The sequence below is a fragment of the Papio anubis genome, chromosome 10, assembly GCF_008728515.1.
Source record: "Papio anubis isolate 15944 chromosome 10, Panubis1.0, whole genome shotgun sequence".
Taxonomy (NCBI): Eukaryota; Metazoa; Chordata; class Mammalia; order Primates; family Cercopithecidae; genus Papio; species Papio anubis.
This window is the reverse complement of record NC_044985.1, coordinates 86,385,900-86,402,477: the sequence shown is the minus strand read 5'-3', so window position 1 is coordinate 86,402,477 and position 16,578 is coordinate 86,385,900. Positions and strand designations below refer to the sequence as shown.

At 41.4% G+C, this 16,578-nt stretch overlaps 1 protein-coding gene across 2 annotated transcripts in view; it reads right to left on the bottom strand.

Moving 5' to 3' along the window:
- BMPR2 (bone morphogenetic protein receptor type 2) overlaps positions 1-16,578 on the bottom strand; it is a 204,575-nt gene that overhangs the window by 25,569 nt on the left and 162,428 nt on the right. For both annotated transcript variants that reach the window (XM_003907828.5, XM_009182806.4), the window contains exons 8-9: positions 7,106-7,266; positions 5,320-5,467 (exon numbers count right to left, since the gene is read on the bottom strand). In XM_003907828.5, coding sequence (XP_003907877.2) covers positions 5,320-5,467; positions 7,106-7,266 — 309 coding nt within the window. The remainder of the gene's footprint in view (positions 1-5,319; positions 5,468-7,105; positions 7,267-16,578) is intronic.

The following is a 16,578-nucleotide window of genomic DNA, read 5'->3' as shown; positions in this document are numbered from 1 at the left end:
TAGTGTTTCCATTTAATAATACAGCACATACTGCATTTTGAGGTATATCATAAAAGTTTAAAAAATGTTTTATAAGAATTTTATAACTATTATACACTATTCTCTAGGTTTATTAATATATTTATATGATCCTTTTTTTTTACTTCCACCTCATTTAATTGTTAAAATTTTCAAGAGTGCCCTATATCCCTTGACTGTGCTTTTAAAATACTTTCCCCTCCTATATACACTCTGTAACATGATGTCTGTCTTCTATATTCCACAGAAACTCTTCTAAGAATACAAATGACCTACTCCTATTCAAATTCAAAAATCATTCCTCAGTTCTGTTTCCTCTTGACCTTTCAATTACATCTATTGCCATCAATCTTGGGAGGTTTTTTATTTTTATTTTTATTTTTATTTTTATTTTTTTTTTGAGACGGAGTCTGGCTCTGTCGCCCAGGCTGGAGTGCTGTGGCCGGATCTCAGCTCACTGCAAGCTCCGCCTCCCGGGTTCCCGCCATTCTCCTGCCTCAGCCTCCGGAGTAGCTGGGACTACAGGCGCCCGCCACCTCGCCCGGCTAGTTTTTTTTTTGGTATTTTTTAGTAGAGACGGGGTTTCACCGTGTTAGCCAGGATGGTCTCGATCTCCTGACCTCGTGATCCGCCCGTCTCGGCCTCCCAAAGTGCTGGGATTACAAGCTTGAGCCACCGCGCCCGGCCTTATTTTTATTTTTTAATCAGCTTCCTCACACTGAAATCTTAGTTCTTAAAGTTTTCGAATACTGACTTACAAGGCATTAGGATTTTTCAGTTTTCTCACTATTTTTCTGATCATTTGTCTTCTTAATTAACCTACTTCATGGGGGTAGTACCCCAATATTCAGTCATTATTCACCTATTTTTCTTTCTTTTTATGTGTCCAGTTAAAGGAGTGCATCGACTCATAAGTTCTCAGTTACCATCTCTACATAGACAACTCCCAAATAACCATTTTAATCTTAAATTTCCATTTTATTTTTAATTGTCTTTAAAAATTTAGTTATCTGTCAATATTCCATCAAAAAGTATCCATGATTAACTCATCTTTCTAATGTATATCAATATTTCTAAGTTTCTGGTTGTCACCCTCACCCTCACTTTTTTTTTTTGAGACAGAGTCTCGCTTTGTCACCCAGGCTGGAGTGCAGTGGCGCGATCTCTGCTCACTGCAACCTCTGCCTCCCCGGTTCAAGCAATTCTCTTGCTTCAGCCTCCCGAGTAGCTGGGATTACAGGCGTCCACAACCAAGCCTGGCTGATTTTTTGTATTTTTAGTACAGATGGGGTTTCACCATGTTGGTCAGGCTGCTCTCCAACTCCTGACCTCAGGTGATCCACCCGCCTTGGCCTCCCAAAGTGCTAGGATTACAGGCCTGAGCCACCGTGCCCAGCCAACCTCTGAATATTTCTCAATTCCTTTGAATCTCATTCTTTTTTATTTTTTGACATGGAGTCTTGCTCTGTCGCCCAGGCTGGAGTGCAGTGGCGCAATCTCGGCTCATTGCAACCTCTGCCTCCCAGGTTCAAGCAATTCTCCTGCCTCAGCCTCCCAACTAGCTGGGATTACAGGTGCGCACCACTGCACCTGGCTAATTTTTCTATTTTTAGTACAGCACGGTTCCACCATGTTGGCCAGGCTGGTCTTGAACTCCTGACCTCGTGATCCACGCCCCCTCAGTCTCCCAAAGTGCTGGGTTTATAGGCATGAGCCACCGCACCTGGCCTGAATCCCATTCTTTTAATAGATAACCACAAGTACAGATTTCTTCTCTGCATTTTCTCCCAGATTTGCCTCTCCCCATTTCCATATCCAAGATTACAGGGTATTTTAAAGCAACTCTCTTCTTATTCCTTTTTTTTTTCTTTTATTGTGGTAGAATATACATAACATAAAACTTACCATTTTAACCATTTTTAAGTGTACCATTCTGTGGTATTAAGTACATTCACACTATTGTACAACCATTACCACTATCCATTTCTAGAACTGTTTGGTCTTCCCAAACTGAAACTCTGTACCCATTAAACAATAACTCTCAATTTCTTTTTCCTTTTTTAAGCCCCTTCTAGTTCTATTTCTATTTTAATTAATCCTATATATTTGCTAAAATAATCTTCTGAAAACAAGATTTAATTGCCTTTCCCTCTTCAAACATTTGATATCGTTCTTTATTATTTATCAGATCAAAAGCAATAGTCATTCTTTGAACACAGTTTTTCAAAAAATATTGCTTGTAGGAGTATACTAATCTGATGAAAAAATCATTTCAGTCAGACATGCTTCTGAAACGAAAATCTTACATGAGACTATTAACAAAGAAATTACCAAACTGTGGTCAAAGTTCTAATAATACAATACTTTGGGTATGGGTGTGGTGGCTCATGCCTGTAATCTCAGCATTTTGGGAGGCCGAGGCAGGAGGATTACTTGAGCCCAGGAGTTCAAGGCCAGCCTGGGCAATACAGCAAAACCCTGTCTCGACAAAAAATGAAATATTAGCCGGGCGTGGTGGCATGCACCTGTAGTCCTAGCTACTCAGGAGGCTGAGCAGGAAGACTGCTTGAGCCCAAGAATTCAGGGCTGCATTGAGCTATGACTGCACCACTGCACTCCAGTCTGAGCAAGAGTGAGACCCTGTCTGTAAAAAACAAAACAAAAAAAGTACTTGGTATTTTGTTTTTTGAGACCAAGTTTCGCTCTTGTTGCCCAGGCTGGAGCACAATGGTGCAATCTCAGCATTGCAACCTCCGCCTCCCAGGTTCAAGCAAGTCTCCTGCCTCAGCCTCCCGCCTCAGCCTCCCAACTGGTGGGATTACAGGCATGCGCCACCATACCCAGCTAATTTTGTATTTTTACTAGAGAGAGGGTTTCACCATGTTGGTCAGGCTGGTCTCGAACTCCCGACCTCAGGTGATCCACCCGCCTTGGCCTCCTAAAGTGCTGGGATTACAGGTGTGAGCCACCACACCTGGCCAAAAAAAGTACTTGCTGATACTACTGCAATTACTGCTATTTTCACAAAAATGCCTCAATTGAATCTCTGTACTTTTAATTAACTAGAAAACATACTTCTAGATAACTGATTGACCTGTACTTAATCTAAATAATCACTGATTTATTTCATTATATTTTTGAATTACAAACTAATGTTTGGCCTGGTGCAGTGGCTCACTCTTCTAACCCCAGCACTTTTGGAGGCTGAAGTGGGCAGATCACTTGAGCCCAAGAGTTTGAGACTAGCCTGAGCAACACGGTGAAACCTTGTCTCTACAAAAAAAATATAAAAATGAACCAGGCTTGGTGGTGCATGCCTGTAGTCCCAGCTACTAAGAGGCTGAGGTGGGAGGATCACCTGAGCCTGGGGAAGTCAAGACTGCAGGGGGCTGTGATCACACCACTGCATTCCAGCCTAGGTGACAGAGTGAGGCTCTGGCACTTAAAAAAGTTATATATATATACACACACACACACACACACACACTAGATACATATATATGTGTGTGTGTATATATATATATACACACACACACTTGATATATATAAACTAATGTGTAGTGCGGTCTTTAAAGCCAAACAATTCAACTCCACTATTAATCTTTTTTTTTTTTTTTTTTTGAGACAGAGTCTCGCTCTGCCGCTGGGGCTGGAGTGCAGTGGCCGGATCTCAGCTCGCTGCAAGCTCTGCCTCCTGGGTTTACGCCATTCTCCTGCCTCAGCCTCCCGAGTAGCTGGGACTACAGGCGCCTGCCACCTCGCCCGGCTAGTTTTTTGTATTTTTAGTAGAGACGGGGTTTCACTGTGTTAGCCAGGATGGTCTCGATCTCCTGACCTCGTGATCCGCCCGTCTCAGCCTCCCAAAGTGCTGGGATTACAGGCTTGAGCCACCGCGCCCGGCCTATTAATCTTTTTAAATTAAATAGCTCCATTTCATAAATTTGTCCAATGCTAGTTCCTTTTTCTATGCTTTCAAAGGTGTTATTCCTAAAAGGCAGTGGCCACACAGATCAAATCATCTGTATAGCACACCTAGAAGAATGCAATGCCAGATTTATAAAGTTTTTAGATGATACCATTAGATGTAATCCCTAAGAAGGGGAGGAAAACTATAAATTCATTTGGCTATTTTAAGTAAGTCTCAAACATTCACTTGAATGAGTATTCTTTCTCTTTTTTTGAGACAGAGTCTTGCTCTGTTACCCAGGCTGGAGCGCCATGGTGTGATCTCAGCTCACTGCAACCTCCGCCTACTGGGTTCAAGCAATTCTTCTGCCCCAGCCTCCCAGGTAGCTGGGACTACAGGTGCTCACCACCATGCCTGGCTAATTTTTGTATTATTAGTAGAGACGGGGTCTCACCATATTGGCCAGGCTGTTCTTGAACTCCTGACCTCGTGATCTGCCTGCCTCGGCCTCCCAAAGTGCTAGGATTACAGGTGTGAGCCACCGTGCCCGGTCTTTTTTTTTTTTTTTAAGACAGTTTTGCTCTTGTTGCCCAGGCTGGAGTATAATGGCGAGATCTTGGCTCACTGCAACCTCCGCCTCCCGGGTTCAAGTGATTCTCCTATGTCAGCCTCCTGAGTAGCTAGGATTACAGGTGCATGCCAGCACGCCTGGCTAATTTTTGTATTTTTAGTAGGGAAGGGGTTTCATCATATTGGTCAGGTTGGTCTCGAACTCCTGACCTCACGTGATCCGTAAGCCTTGGCCTCACAAAGTGCTGGGATTACAGGCATGAGCCGCTGCATCTGGTCAATGAGTATTCTTTCATTGAAAGGAAGGAAGAAGAGGAAAGAAGAGGAAGGGAAGGAGATAAGGTGAGAGGAGAAGAGGAAGGAAGGAAGGAAGAAAGAAGGAAAGAAGGAAGGAGGGAGAAAGGGAACGTGAAAAAAAAAGAAAAGGAAAAAGTGTTTACAAATAGTTCATTGCTTCTAATTCCTTATGGGGTCAACTCAGTAAACATCCTAAGTGTAGCTTGTCTCAAACACTCAGATGGTGCACAAGGAAAATGTTGACTGCTAAAGCAATCAGAGACCAAACAAAACACAGTTAGATAAGCTATTATTGGCAATTAATTAAACTGCACTCAGATGAAAACCTAGAGTACGCTAAAAAAAAGAAATTCCTAATTTGCATCCTTCTGCTAATAATGTTTCTAAACACTAGATGGCAATGAACTAAAGGTTTAAATGAAAGTAAAAAGATTCTTACATAAAAGTTGAGTTATGTACTATAGGTAGAGAAAGAAAATATAACTGCTTCACTTCAAAACATACCAACTTTTGACAGTAGTTTTTACCTGGGAAGAGGTCTGTACATCTCATAAATATCTCCCAATAGATTAGTCCAAGAGCATACATGTCTACTTGTTTCAAAGCTGATTCACAGTCCCTCAAGTTCACAGCTCCTTCTAGCACTTCTGGTGCCATGTATCTGATAGTGCCAACCTGATAAATTAGAGTGATATTTTTTAGAGAGAGAATGTAGCATATTCTGAAGCACAGATATTAGACCAGAAGTTGTATGTACATCTTAGTCATGTCAATGTTATTTGACCCTAACCATGTCATTAAACCTTTCTATAACTTATTTTTTACCTATAAAATGCCCTTCCTGAATAATTAAACTGTGGTAAACCCATTTTAGTGAATACTATTAATCAATCAGAAAGAATGAGCTAGACTTTCCTATGCATATCAACATAAATAATCTGTAAGACACAGTGAAAAAATTGCAAAACAATATGTATACAACTTATATTTTTTTTAACTTAATATTTTTTAAAATTCACAAAAATACAGCTCAGTGGCTGGGTGCGGTGGCTCATGCCTGTAATCTTAGCACTTTGGGAGGCCAAGACAGGCCGATCACGAGGTCAGGAGACAGAGACCATCCTGGCTAACATGGTAAAACCCCGTCTCTACTAAAAAAATATAAAAAATTAGCCGGGCGTGGTGGCGGGCGCCTGTAGTCCCAGCTACTGGGGAGGCTGAGGCAGGAGAATGGTGTGAACCCGGGAGGCAGAGCTTGCAGTGAACCATTATCGCACCACTGCACTCTAGCCTGAGAGACAGAGAGAGACTCTGTCTCAAAAAAAAAAAAAAAAAAAAAAAAATACAGCTGGGTGTGGTGGCTCACATCCATAATTGCAGCACTTTGGGAGGCCGAGGAGGGTGGATCACCTGAGGTCAGGAGTTCAAGACCACCCTGACTAACATGGAGAAACCCCGTAGCCATTAAAATACAAAAAAATTAGCCGGGCATGGTGGTACATGCCTGTAATCCCAGCTACTCAGGAGGCTGAGGCAGGAGAATTGCTTCAACTTGGGAGGCAGAGGTTGCGGTGGGCTGAGATGGCACCATTGCACTCCAGCCTGGGCAATAAAAGTGAAACTCCATCTTAAAATAAATAAATAAATAAAATCACAAAAATATATATATGTTGTGTACAGACAAGTATATATGAATGCAGAGAACAAAGTTGGGAAGGATATGCTCCACATTGTAATGGTGATTATCAGAAGGTGGACTGTTATCTTCAACTTGGTAACTTTACCCTTGCCTCAAAAATCAGTTCCTACAAATTTGTTCCTAACGCTTGTAAAAATGACTTGGAATGGCATTGAGTTCCAAAATAAACTAATGAAATTTACAAAGGCCTTTATGAGATGTCTTTTATATTTCCTAATTTTGTAATTCCTAGTATTCTATAACTGGCAGTATATGAGGATAATTGTCCTGAGTCTTACTCTGTCACCCAGGATGGAGTGCAGTGGCACAATCTCAGCTCACTGCAACCTCCACCTCCTAGGTTCAAGCGATTCTCTTGCCTCAGCCTCCTGAGTAGCTGGGATTACAGGTGCGTGCCACTGCATCCGATTAATTTTTGTATTTTTAGTAGAGACAGGGTTTCACCATGTTGGCCAGGCTGGTCTCGAACTCCTGACCTCAGGTGATCCACCCACCTGGGCCTACCAAGTGCTGGGATTACAGGCATTAGCCACCACGCCCAGCCAGTAGATGTTTGAATTAAATTCATTATCATTTCAAAGCACATCAGTGTGATACCTTTCGTATGCACTCACCTCGCTTATGGCTGCATTATCTTCCTCCCCTGGGCGTACCAGTCTATTTCCAGTCAGCCTCATGGACAATCCAAAGTCACTAATAACACAGGTTCCATCATTTTTCACTAGGACATTTCTGCTGTTTAAATCTCGATGGGAAATTGCAGGTTTATAATGATCTGTTTGGATAATTTCAAATATTTATCAATGAGTAAAAGGGACTACTGAACATGAAATGAACACACATAAATATAGAAGTAGTGTTATTTTTCTGTTCATTAATTTTCTAATAACAAAAAAAAGACAAATCAAAATTTCAACTCACACTCATCACTATTCTCTAATATATTTTATAATATAACTCCTGTTGCATGTATAGTTAATTAAACATTTAAACTAACAAACATGATGCCGCTTCAGATTCTAACACCACTTTTTTTTTTTTCTTCATTTATGGTATAGGGCTGTAAAAGGAGGCAATATAGAAAGGAATATTTGGTATAAACACCAAAAAAAAAAAAGTCTGCTTGTCTAAAATAAGTATCAGTGAAAAACTAATGGAGCTCCAAAACTTTAATGTAAATCTTAAACTGCTCTCCTGTGGCTTAACAGATCAAATCTGTGACAGCACATTCCAATTCTGCCCTGAGGTTGAGCCATATCTCTAAGCCCATCTCAGCTTTTCAAATCTAACCAGAAATAGTTTTACAATGGTTTGGAGAAACAAGTGAAGGAAGTGGTATCTCTCACCAAGATACGAAAACTTGTTTTTCTGATTTTATAGAAGCAAAGTAGTGTTATGTTCCTTCTATTGCTTATTTATCCCTATCATAGGACTACAGGTTCCATGAAGGCGGAAAGAGAACATCTTTTACCTGACTTTAAAAGGTTTGGCACAGAGTAGACCCAAAGTAAATGCTTGCTGACTGAAAGAATGAATCTAACCTAAGCCTCTCACCAAATACAATTACATTATATTTTTCTTTTATGTAGGGAAATCTTATATAAACCTTATATTAAATAAAACCATAGCTCTGGAACTGAAAAAAAATTCTATAGCACAATTTCTGAAATTTAAAATATCTGCCTAGGTATAGAGAAAAACAGAGCAACAAGAACAAAGTCAATACATTTACTGAGGATTTGTATTTTGGCACAAATAGACTCAGTATTGAGATGTATTACTCTCATTAATGAGCATTCAAATGCAATTTCACCAATAATGCAACTATAAATAATAATAATCCTTGATATAAAAAAATTAAGCACCAGTACAATTTGAAGAAAAAATAGGAATTACCAAGTTTCTTCACCTCAGAGTTGATTTCTTTCTCATTTCCTCCCTTACCCACTTCCTATTCTCCAGTCTTCCAAAGCTTGTATTAACTTGGCTCCTACTCAGTTCCTGCAAGAGCTGCATTTCTTACTCTGGATAAAGCCACAACATAAGTATATGTCGTACAATCTTGAACTAATATTTATATAGGAAAACTCATGGAAACACTGGAATATATTTATATAATAATACCAAATCAATGGGTAGAACTATAGACTGCCCTTTGAGACAGGTTTTCCCTTTCAAACTTTCCTCTGTACTCATTTTAATTTTCTTTATTTGGGTGTGGAAGGAAGGTGGAACATACAATAATTCTGCCCTGGGCAGAATACTGCAGTAGGCAAATATCTCAAAGGAAAGCACAACAAGATATTAGTTATATATATATTTTTAAAACCCGAACAAAAATAGTCAATCTATGGATATTTACACACACATATTGCCAGTGCTATTCCACCTGCCCTCCCAACGACATGAAACTATATACAAACTACTTAACAGTAATTTTCTGGTGAAGTCTGAGTTGTCTGTATCTATTTTCTGGTCAGCTATTTCGTTGGTAATAAGCATGCGTTGCTATTATAATATGGAAAAAATTCATAGGGAGATCTTATTACAAAGAAATAAATAGGTTCAATTTTTCCTTATTCTGAAGCAACAAACAGCTGAATAAGTAATAACAGTGTAATTCCTTACTACCAAATTTCTACCCTAAATAACACAGTTATATCTGAAGATGCTGGGAAGGACAGAATTCAGTGAAAGAGCACTTCAAGTAAAAATATTATAGTATAGGCATACAGATGATCTTTCACTTACAGATGGCTTGATTTATGATTTCTCAACTTTACATTGGTGTGAAAGCAGTAAACAATCAGTAGAAACCATACTTCATTCCTTTTTTTCACTTTCAGAACAGTATTCAATAAATCACATGAGATATTCAATCTATTATAAAGTAGACTTTGTACTGGATGATTTGGCCAACTGTAGGCTAATTAAGTGTTCTGAGTATATTTAAGATAGTTTAGGCTAAGTTATGATGTTCAGTTGGTTAAATGTATTAAATGCATTTTCAACTTACAATATTTCTAACTCATGATCTTTTTCTTTTTTTCTTTCATTTTTTTTAAAACAGGGTCTCGCTCTGTTGCTCAGGCTGGAGTACAGTGGCAAGATCTTGGCTCACTGCAGCCTCCTGGGCTCAGGCAATCCTCCTACCTCAGCCTCCTAAATAGCTGGGACTACAGGTGCATGCCACCACAGCCAGCTAATTTTTTAATTTTTGTAGAGACGGGGTCTCACTATGTTGCCAAGGCTGGTCTCAAACTTCTGAGCTCAGGAGTTTGATTCTCCCGCCTCGGCCTCCTAAAGTGCTTGGGATTACAGAGATGAACTACCATGCCCAGCCAATTTATAATCAGTTCATTGGGATGTAATCCCATTGTAAGTCAAGAAACATCTGTACTTGGGAATTTTATTTATTTATTTATGAGACGGAGTCTCGCTCCGTCGCCCAGGCTGGAGTGCGGTGGCGGCAATCTCAGCTCACTGCAACCTCTGATTTCCGGGTTCAAGCGATTCTCCTGCCTCAGCCTCCCGAGTAGCTGGAACTACAGGCACGTGCCACCATGCCCAGTTAATTTTTTTGTATTTTTAGTAGAGGCGGGGTTTGACCATGTTGGCCAGAATGGTCCCGATTTCTTGACCTCATGATCCACCCACCTCGGCCTCCCAAAGTGCTGGGATTACAGGTGTGAGCAACGGCGCCTGGCCAGGGAATATCTTTTAAATAATCAGGTAAAAAACATAAATTCTGGGCGGCCGCAGTGGCTCACGCCTGTAATCCCAGCTCTTTTGGAGGCTGAGGCAGATGGATCACCTAGGGTCAGGAGTTTGAGACCACCCTGGCCAACATGGTGAAACCTTGTCTCTACTAAAAATACAAAAAATTAGCCCAGCATGATGGTGGGTGTCTGTAATCCCAGCTACTTTGGAGGCTGAGGCAGGAGAATCGCTTGAACCCAGGAGGCGGAAGTTGCAGTGAGCTGAGATTATGCCATTACACTACAGCCTGGACAACAGGGTGAGACTCTGTCTCAAAAAAAACCCAAAAAACCCATAAATTCAAATAGCTACTATATTTACATGCAATAGCAGCATCTATGTACTCAGTTTTTAAAAAGGTGACTATTACCCTTATTTAGTGGTAACATTAGCTAATGTTTCAGAGTAACTGTTCTGTTTAAATAAAATTTAGGCCGGGCGCGGTGGCTCAAGCCTGTAATCCCAGCACTTAGGGAGGCCGAGACGGGCGGATCACGAGGTCAGGAGATCAAGACCATCCTGGCTAACATGGTGAAACCCCGTCTCTACTAAAAAAATACAAAAAACTAGCCGGGCGAGGTGGCGGGCGCCTGTAGTCCCAGCTACTCGGGAGGCTGAGGCAGGAGAATGGCGTAAACTCGGGTGGCGGAGCTTGCAGTGAGCTGAGATCCTGCCACTGCACTCCAGCTTGGGCGACAGAGCGAGACTCCGTCTCAAAAAAAAAAATAAATAAAATAAAAATAAAATAAATAAATAAATAAAACTTATATCTGATGGCAATCATTCTTTTCAGCCTACATTTGACTTGAAACCTTGCTAAATTATGCAAGCCTTGAAAAGGATGGTATTTTAAGTTCTGTGCTAAGCCAACGTTTTAAAGGCAGTATAATATTTAAGAGCTAAGTGGACACAGTCCAGTGGTTAATGTGCTAAAGCACTACAGTAAGTGCATCAAGTTGCTGACACAGGCAATACTTTGGACAATTCTGTATTTAAGAGAAGCAAGATGTCAAGATAAATGAACTGATAAATTATTCAGGATAAATTATTTATACATGAAGTATCAGCTAGAAAAGATGATCCATGTTAATATACAATGGAACAAAGATCTAAGAAACTGATATATTAAAGTTCTCTTCACTAAAGATGTCAGAAAGATTGAAAAAATAATGTCAAGGCTATAATATGACAAGAAAATGCAGCAAGGGATGAGGGTAGAAGAAAGCACAAAGACAGAATTATAGCAAAGTTAACTTAGGGGTGTCTATGAGGTGAGGTGTATATTGAAACAAACTGAGAAAGCAAATGTATTAAAGAGATGCTCCAAGCTGGGCGCGGTGGCTCACACCTGTAATCCCAGCACTTTGGGAGGCTAAGGCGGGCAGATCACCTGAGGTCGGGAGTTCAAGATCAGCTTGACCAACATGGAGAAACCCCATCTCCACTAAAAATACAAAATTAGCCGGGCATGATGGCGCATGCCTGTAATCCCAGCTACTCGGGAGGCTGAGGCAGGAGAATTGCTTGAACCCGGGAGGCGAAGGTTGCAGGGAGCTGAGATAGTACCACTGCACTTCAGCCTGAGCAGCAAGAGCTAAACTCTGTCTCAAAAAAAAAAAGATGCTCTGAACAACTAGCAAAAATATGCATGAAAGGTGAGGAAGACCACAGTTATGACAAGGAATATAACTACATAGCTCTGAAACACGAGCAAAGACTAAACCCCACAACGTATTCTTCTCTTCCTACCTAGTAACAGAACCCAATATCATTTGAGGCAGCAATGCAAGCAGGAAACAACAACAACAACTATATTCCCAGGCTCTTTTGGAACTAAGTGTGGACTAGGTTCTGGGAAACAAACAAGCATAGGAGTGGGACTTCTGGAGACAGAAAGGGACAATTCCTTTTACCTTCCCTTACTTTTCCCTGCTGACTGGCATGATGGACAATGAGGTGACTTTGAAACGAAAGCCAGCCAGGCACGGTGGCTCATGTCGGTAATCCCAGCACTTTGGGAGGTGGAGGTAGGCGGATCACCTAAGGTCAGGAGATCGAGACCATCTTGGCCAACATGGTGAAACCCCATCTCTACTAAAATTACAAAAATTAGCTGGGCGCATGCCTGTAATACTTGGGAGGATGAGGCAGGAAAATTGCTTGAACCAGGGAGGCAGAGGTTGCCATGAGCTGAGATTGTGCCATTGCACTCCAGCCTGGGGAACAGAGCGGGACTTGTCTCAAAAAAACAAACAACAACAACAACAACAACAAAAAACTCATGTACCTCATAATATACACTACTATGTATGCACAAAAATTAAAAATTAAAAACAATTAATGATGCACTGTAGTTCACTTAAACAAAATAAATACAAGGAAAATATAGCCTAGCTAAGAGGTTCTTAACCTAAGGTCCATAAATGGGCTTTAAAAAGTCTGAAAATGCCCTAGAATCAAAAGAACATTTTTTTCTTTTATTTATTTACTTATTTTTCTTTTTTGAGATGGAGTTTCGCTCTTGTTTATTCTCCTGCCTCAGCCTCCCGAGCAGCTGGGATTACAGGCACCTGCCACCATGCCTGGCCAATTTTTTTTTGTATTTTTAGTAGAGATGGGGTTTCACCATGTTGGCCAGACTGTTCTCCAACTCCTGACCTCAGGTGATCCACCCGCCTTGGCTTCCCAAAGTGTTGGGATTACAGGCGTGACCCACTGTGCCTATCCTTATTTATTTTTCAGACATAGTCTTGCTCTGTTGCCCAGGCTGGAGTGCAGTGGCAAGATATTGGCTCACTGTAACTTCCACCTCCCAGGCTCAAACAATCTTCTCACCTTACCCTCCTGAGGTGCGCACTACTATGCCTGGCTAAATTTTTTATACTTTTTGTAGAGACAGGGTTTCACCACATTGGTCTTCAACTCTTGGGCTCTCTGCCTGTCTCAGCCTCCCAAAGTGTTGGGATTTCAGGTGTGAGCCATGGTACCTGGTCTCTTTTATTTTAAACTCAGGGGTACATGTGCAAGTTTGTTATCTGGGTTTATAGTAGGATGCTGAGGTTTGAGGTACAAATGATCCTGTTACTCAGGTAATGATCATAGTACCCAACAGTTAAGTTTTTTAGCCCTTGCCCTTCTCCCTCTCTCCCCACTCCAGTAGTCCCTAGTTTCTACTGCTGTCATCTTCATGTCCATGAGTACCCGATGTTTACGTCCCACTTATAAAGTGAGAAAATGTGGTATTTGGTTTTCTGTTCCTGCTTAGCATAACCTACTCCGGCTCCATCCATGTTGCTGCAAAGGACATGATTTCATTCTTTTTTATGGCTGTGTAGTATTCGATGGTGTATGTGTAACACATTTTCTTTTTCTTTTTGAGATGGAATTTCACTCTTGCTGCCCAGGCTGGAGTGCAATGGCACAATCTCAGCTCACCACAACCTCCGCCTCCCGGGTTCAAGAAATTCTCCTGCCTCAGCCTCCCGAGTAGCTGAGATTACAGGCATGCACCACCACGCCCAGCTAATTTTGTATTCTTAGTAGAGATGGGGTTTCTCCATGTTGGCTCAGGCTGGTCTTGAACTCCTGACCTCGGGTGATCCGCCCACCTCAGCCTCCCAAAGTGCTGGGATTACAGGCGTGATCCACCGCGCCTGGCCATGTAACACATTTTGTATATCCAGTCCACTGCTGATGGGCAACTAGGTTGATTCCATATCTTTGCTATTGTGGATAGTGCTGTAAAAAACAGAAGACCTGTGTCTTTCTGGTAGAATTATTTGTTTCTTTTTGGATATATACCCAGTAATAGGATTGATGGGTCAAATGGTAGTTCTGTTTAAAGTTATTTGAGAAATCTCCAAACTACTTTCCACAGTGGCTGAACTAATTTATACTCCCACCAATAACGTATAAGTGTTCCCCTTTCTCCACAGTCTCAACAGCATTCGTTGTTTTTTGACTTTTCATTAACAGCCATTCTAACTGGTGTAAGATTGTATTATCATTGTGGTTTTGATTTGCATTTCTCTGATGATTAGTGATATGGAGCATTTTTTCATATATTTGTTGGCCGCTTATATGTTGTCTTCTGGCAAGTGTCTGTTGATGTCATTTGCCCACTTTTCAATGTGGCTGTTTTTTGCTTGTTCAATTGTTTAAGTTCCTTATACATTCTGGATATTAGACCTTTGTTGGATATGCAGTTTGCAAATTTTTCTCTCATTTGTAGGTTGTTTACTCCGTGGATAGTTTCTTTTGAAAAGAACATTTTCTAAGTATGCTCGCATTTATATGTTGGAGGAAGAATGTTCAGAGTATGAACAGGAATTCATTTTTCTTTTATTTTGAGACAGTGTCTCACTCTGTCACCAGGCTGAAGTGCAGTGGCATGATCATAGCTCACTGCAATCTAGAATTCCTGGGCTCCAGCAATCCTCCCACCTCAGCCTCCTGAGAAGCTTGGACCACAGGTGTGTTCCACCACCTCCAGCTGATTAAAAATTCTTTTTGTAGAGATGGGGGTCTGACTATGTTGTCTAGGCTGGTTTTGAACTCTTGGGCTCAAGCAGTCCTTCTGCCTAGGCCTCCCAAAGTGTTGGGATTATAGATATGAGTCACTGCACCCAACTCAGAAATTATTGATGGACAAGAATTAATTTTTTTTTTTTTTTTTTTGAGAGGGAGTCTCGCTCTGTCACCCAGGCTGGAGTGCAGTGACGTGATCTCAGCTCACTGCAACCTTTGCCTCCCAGGTTCAAACGATTCTCCTGCCTCAGCCTCCTCAGTAGCTGGGAATACAGAAGCGCGCCACCACACCTGCCTAATTTTTGTACTTTTAGTAGAGACGGGGTTTCACCATGTTGGTCAAGTTGGTCTCAAACTCCTGACCTCATGATCCGCCCACTCAGCCTCCCAAAGTTTTCGTATTACAAGCATAAGCCACCGTGCCCGGCCAGAATTAAATTCTTAATGGCCCCTATAAGTCTTGAAGTTCTTTTTCTTTCATTTTTTTTGTTTTTTGAGACAGGATCTCCCTCTGTCACTCAGGCTGGAGTGCAGTGGGATGAACACAGCTCACTACAACCTAGACCTCCTGGACTCAAAGCAATCCTCCCACCTCAGCCACCTAAGTAGCTCAGATTATGTGCGCATGCCACCGCATCTGGCTAACTTTTCTACATTTTATAGAGAAAGGGTCTCACTATGTTGCCCATGCTGGTCTCCAACTCCTGTGCTCAAGTGATCCCTGAGATCACTTGAATGCTCCAAGTGTTGGGATTACAGCCATGAGTCACCATGCCAGCCAAAGTTCTTTCTCTTATTCTTCCTGTTATATTTCTTTTCTTTTTTTCTTTAAAATTATTTGTTTCTCATCACAAAGTATAGGGAATGGAATACAATGCCTGTAATCCCTTGGGTACATATATTCCTAGCCTATACATCCATAAATACCCTGTACAACACCAGGCTCATACTGTTCCTAGAAGCATTTTCTCACATCCTAACAGCTGCAGAGTACAGTATATGACGAGGTAGGAAGTATAAACAGATTCCCCATTCACAAGGTAGGGCACCTCTTTAATTAGTGTTCCTATACACATTTGCTATTTTTTTGTTTTGTTTTGTTCTTGTTTATTCTGAGACAGAGTCTAGCTGTCAGCCAGGCTAGAATACAGTGGTGTGATTTCAGCTAACTAGAACCTTCACCTCCCAAGCTCAAACAATCCTCCCAGCTCAGTCTCCCAAGTAGCTGGGACTACAGGTGCATGCCACTATGTCCAGCTAATGTTTGTATTTTTTGTAAAGACAGGGTTTCACCATGTTACCTGGGCTGGTCTCAAACTCCTGAGCTCAAGCGATCCACCTGCCTTGGTCTCCCAAAGTGTTAGGGTTACAGGCATGAATCATCGCGCCTGGGCTGCTAACATTCCAACTGAAGTAGCTGGTTGTTTTTACTAATGATTTGATGAAACTGTCTTGCAAACAAGTACATCATAGACAAATTATGTCTGCACAACTCTTAGAGTTGTTTAAAGTAACCTAATAGAAAGACAGTGACTAAGATTCATTTCTTATCTCCAGCTTTGTAAGTCCCAGGCTGCCTATGGCACCTGGACTGTTGCCCCTGGGTCCCCTACATCCCCATGGCAACAATGGAAGAAGGGCAGGCCAGGACAAGCATGAGGAATAAACAGTCTTTACTGGACTCACACTAGGAGTCTGTGGGCCTTGAGCACCTTCATGTATTTGTCAATGTTCTTTTGAGCACCTTCATGTATTTGTCAATGTTCTTTTCAGCCTTTTCCCATAGCCTCATGAGCTGCTT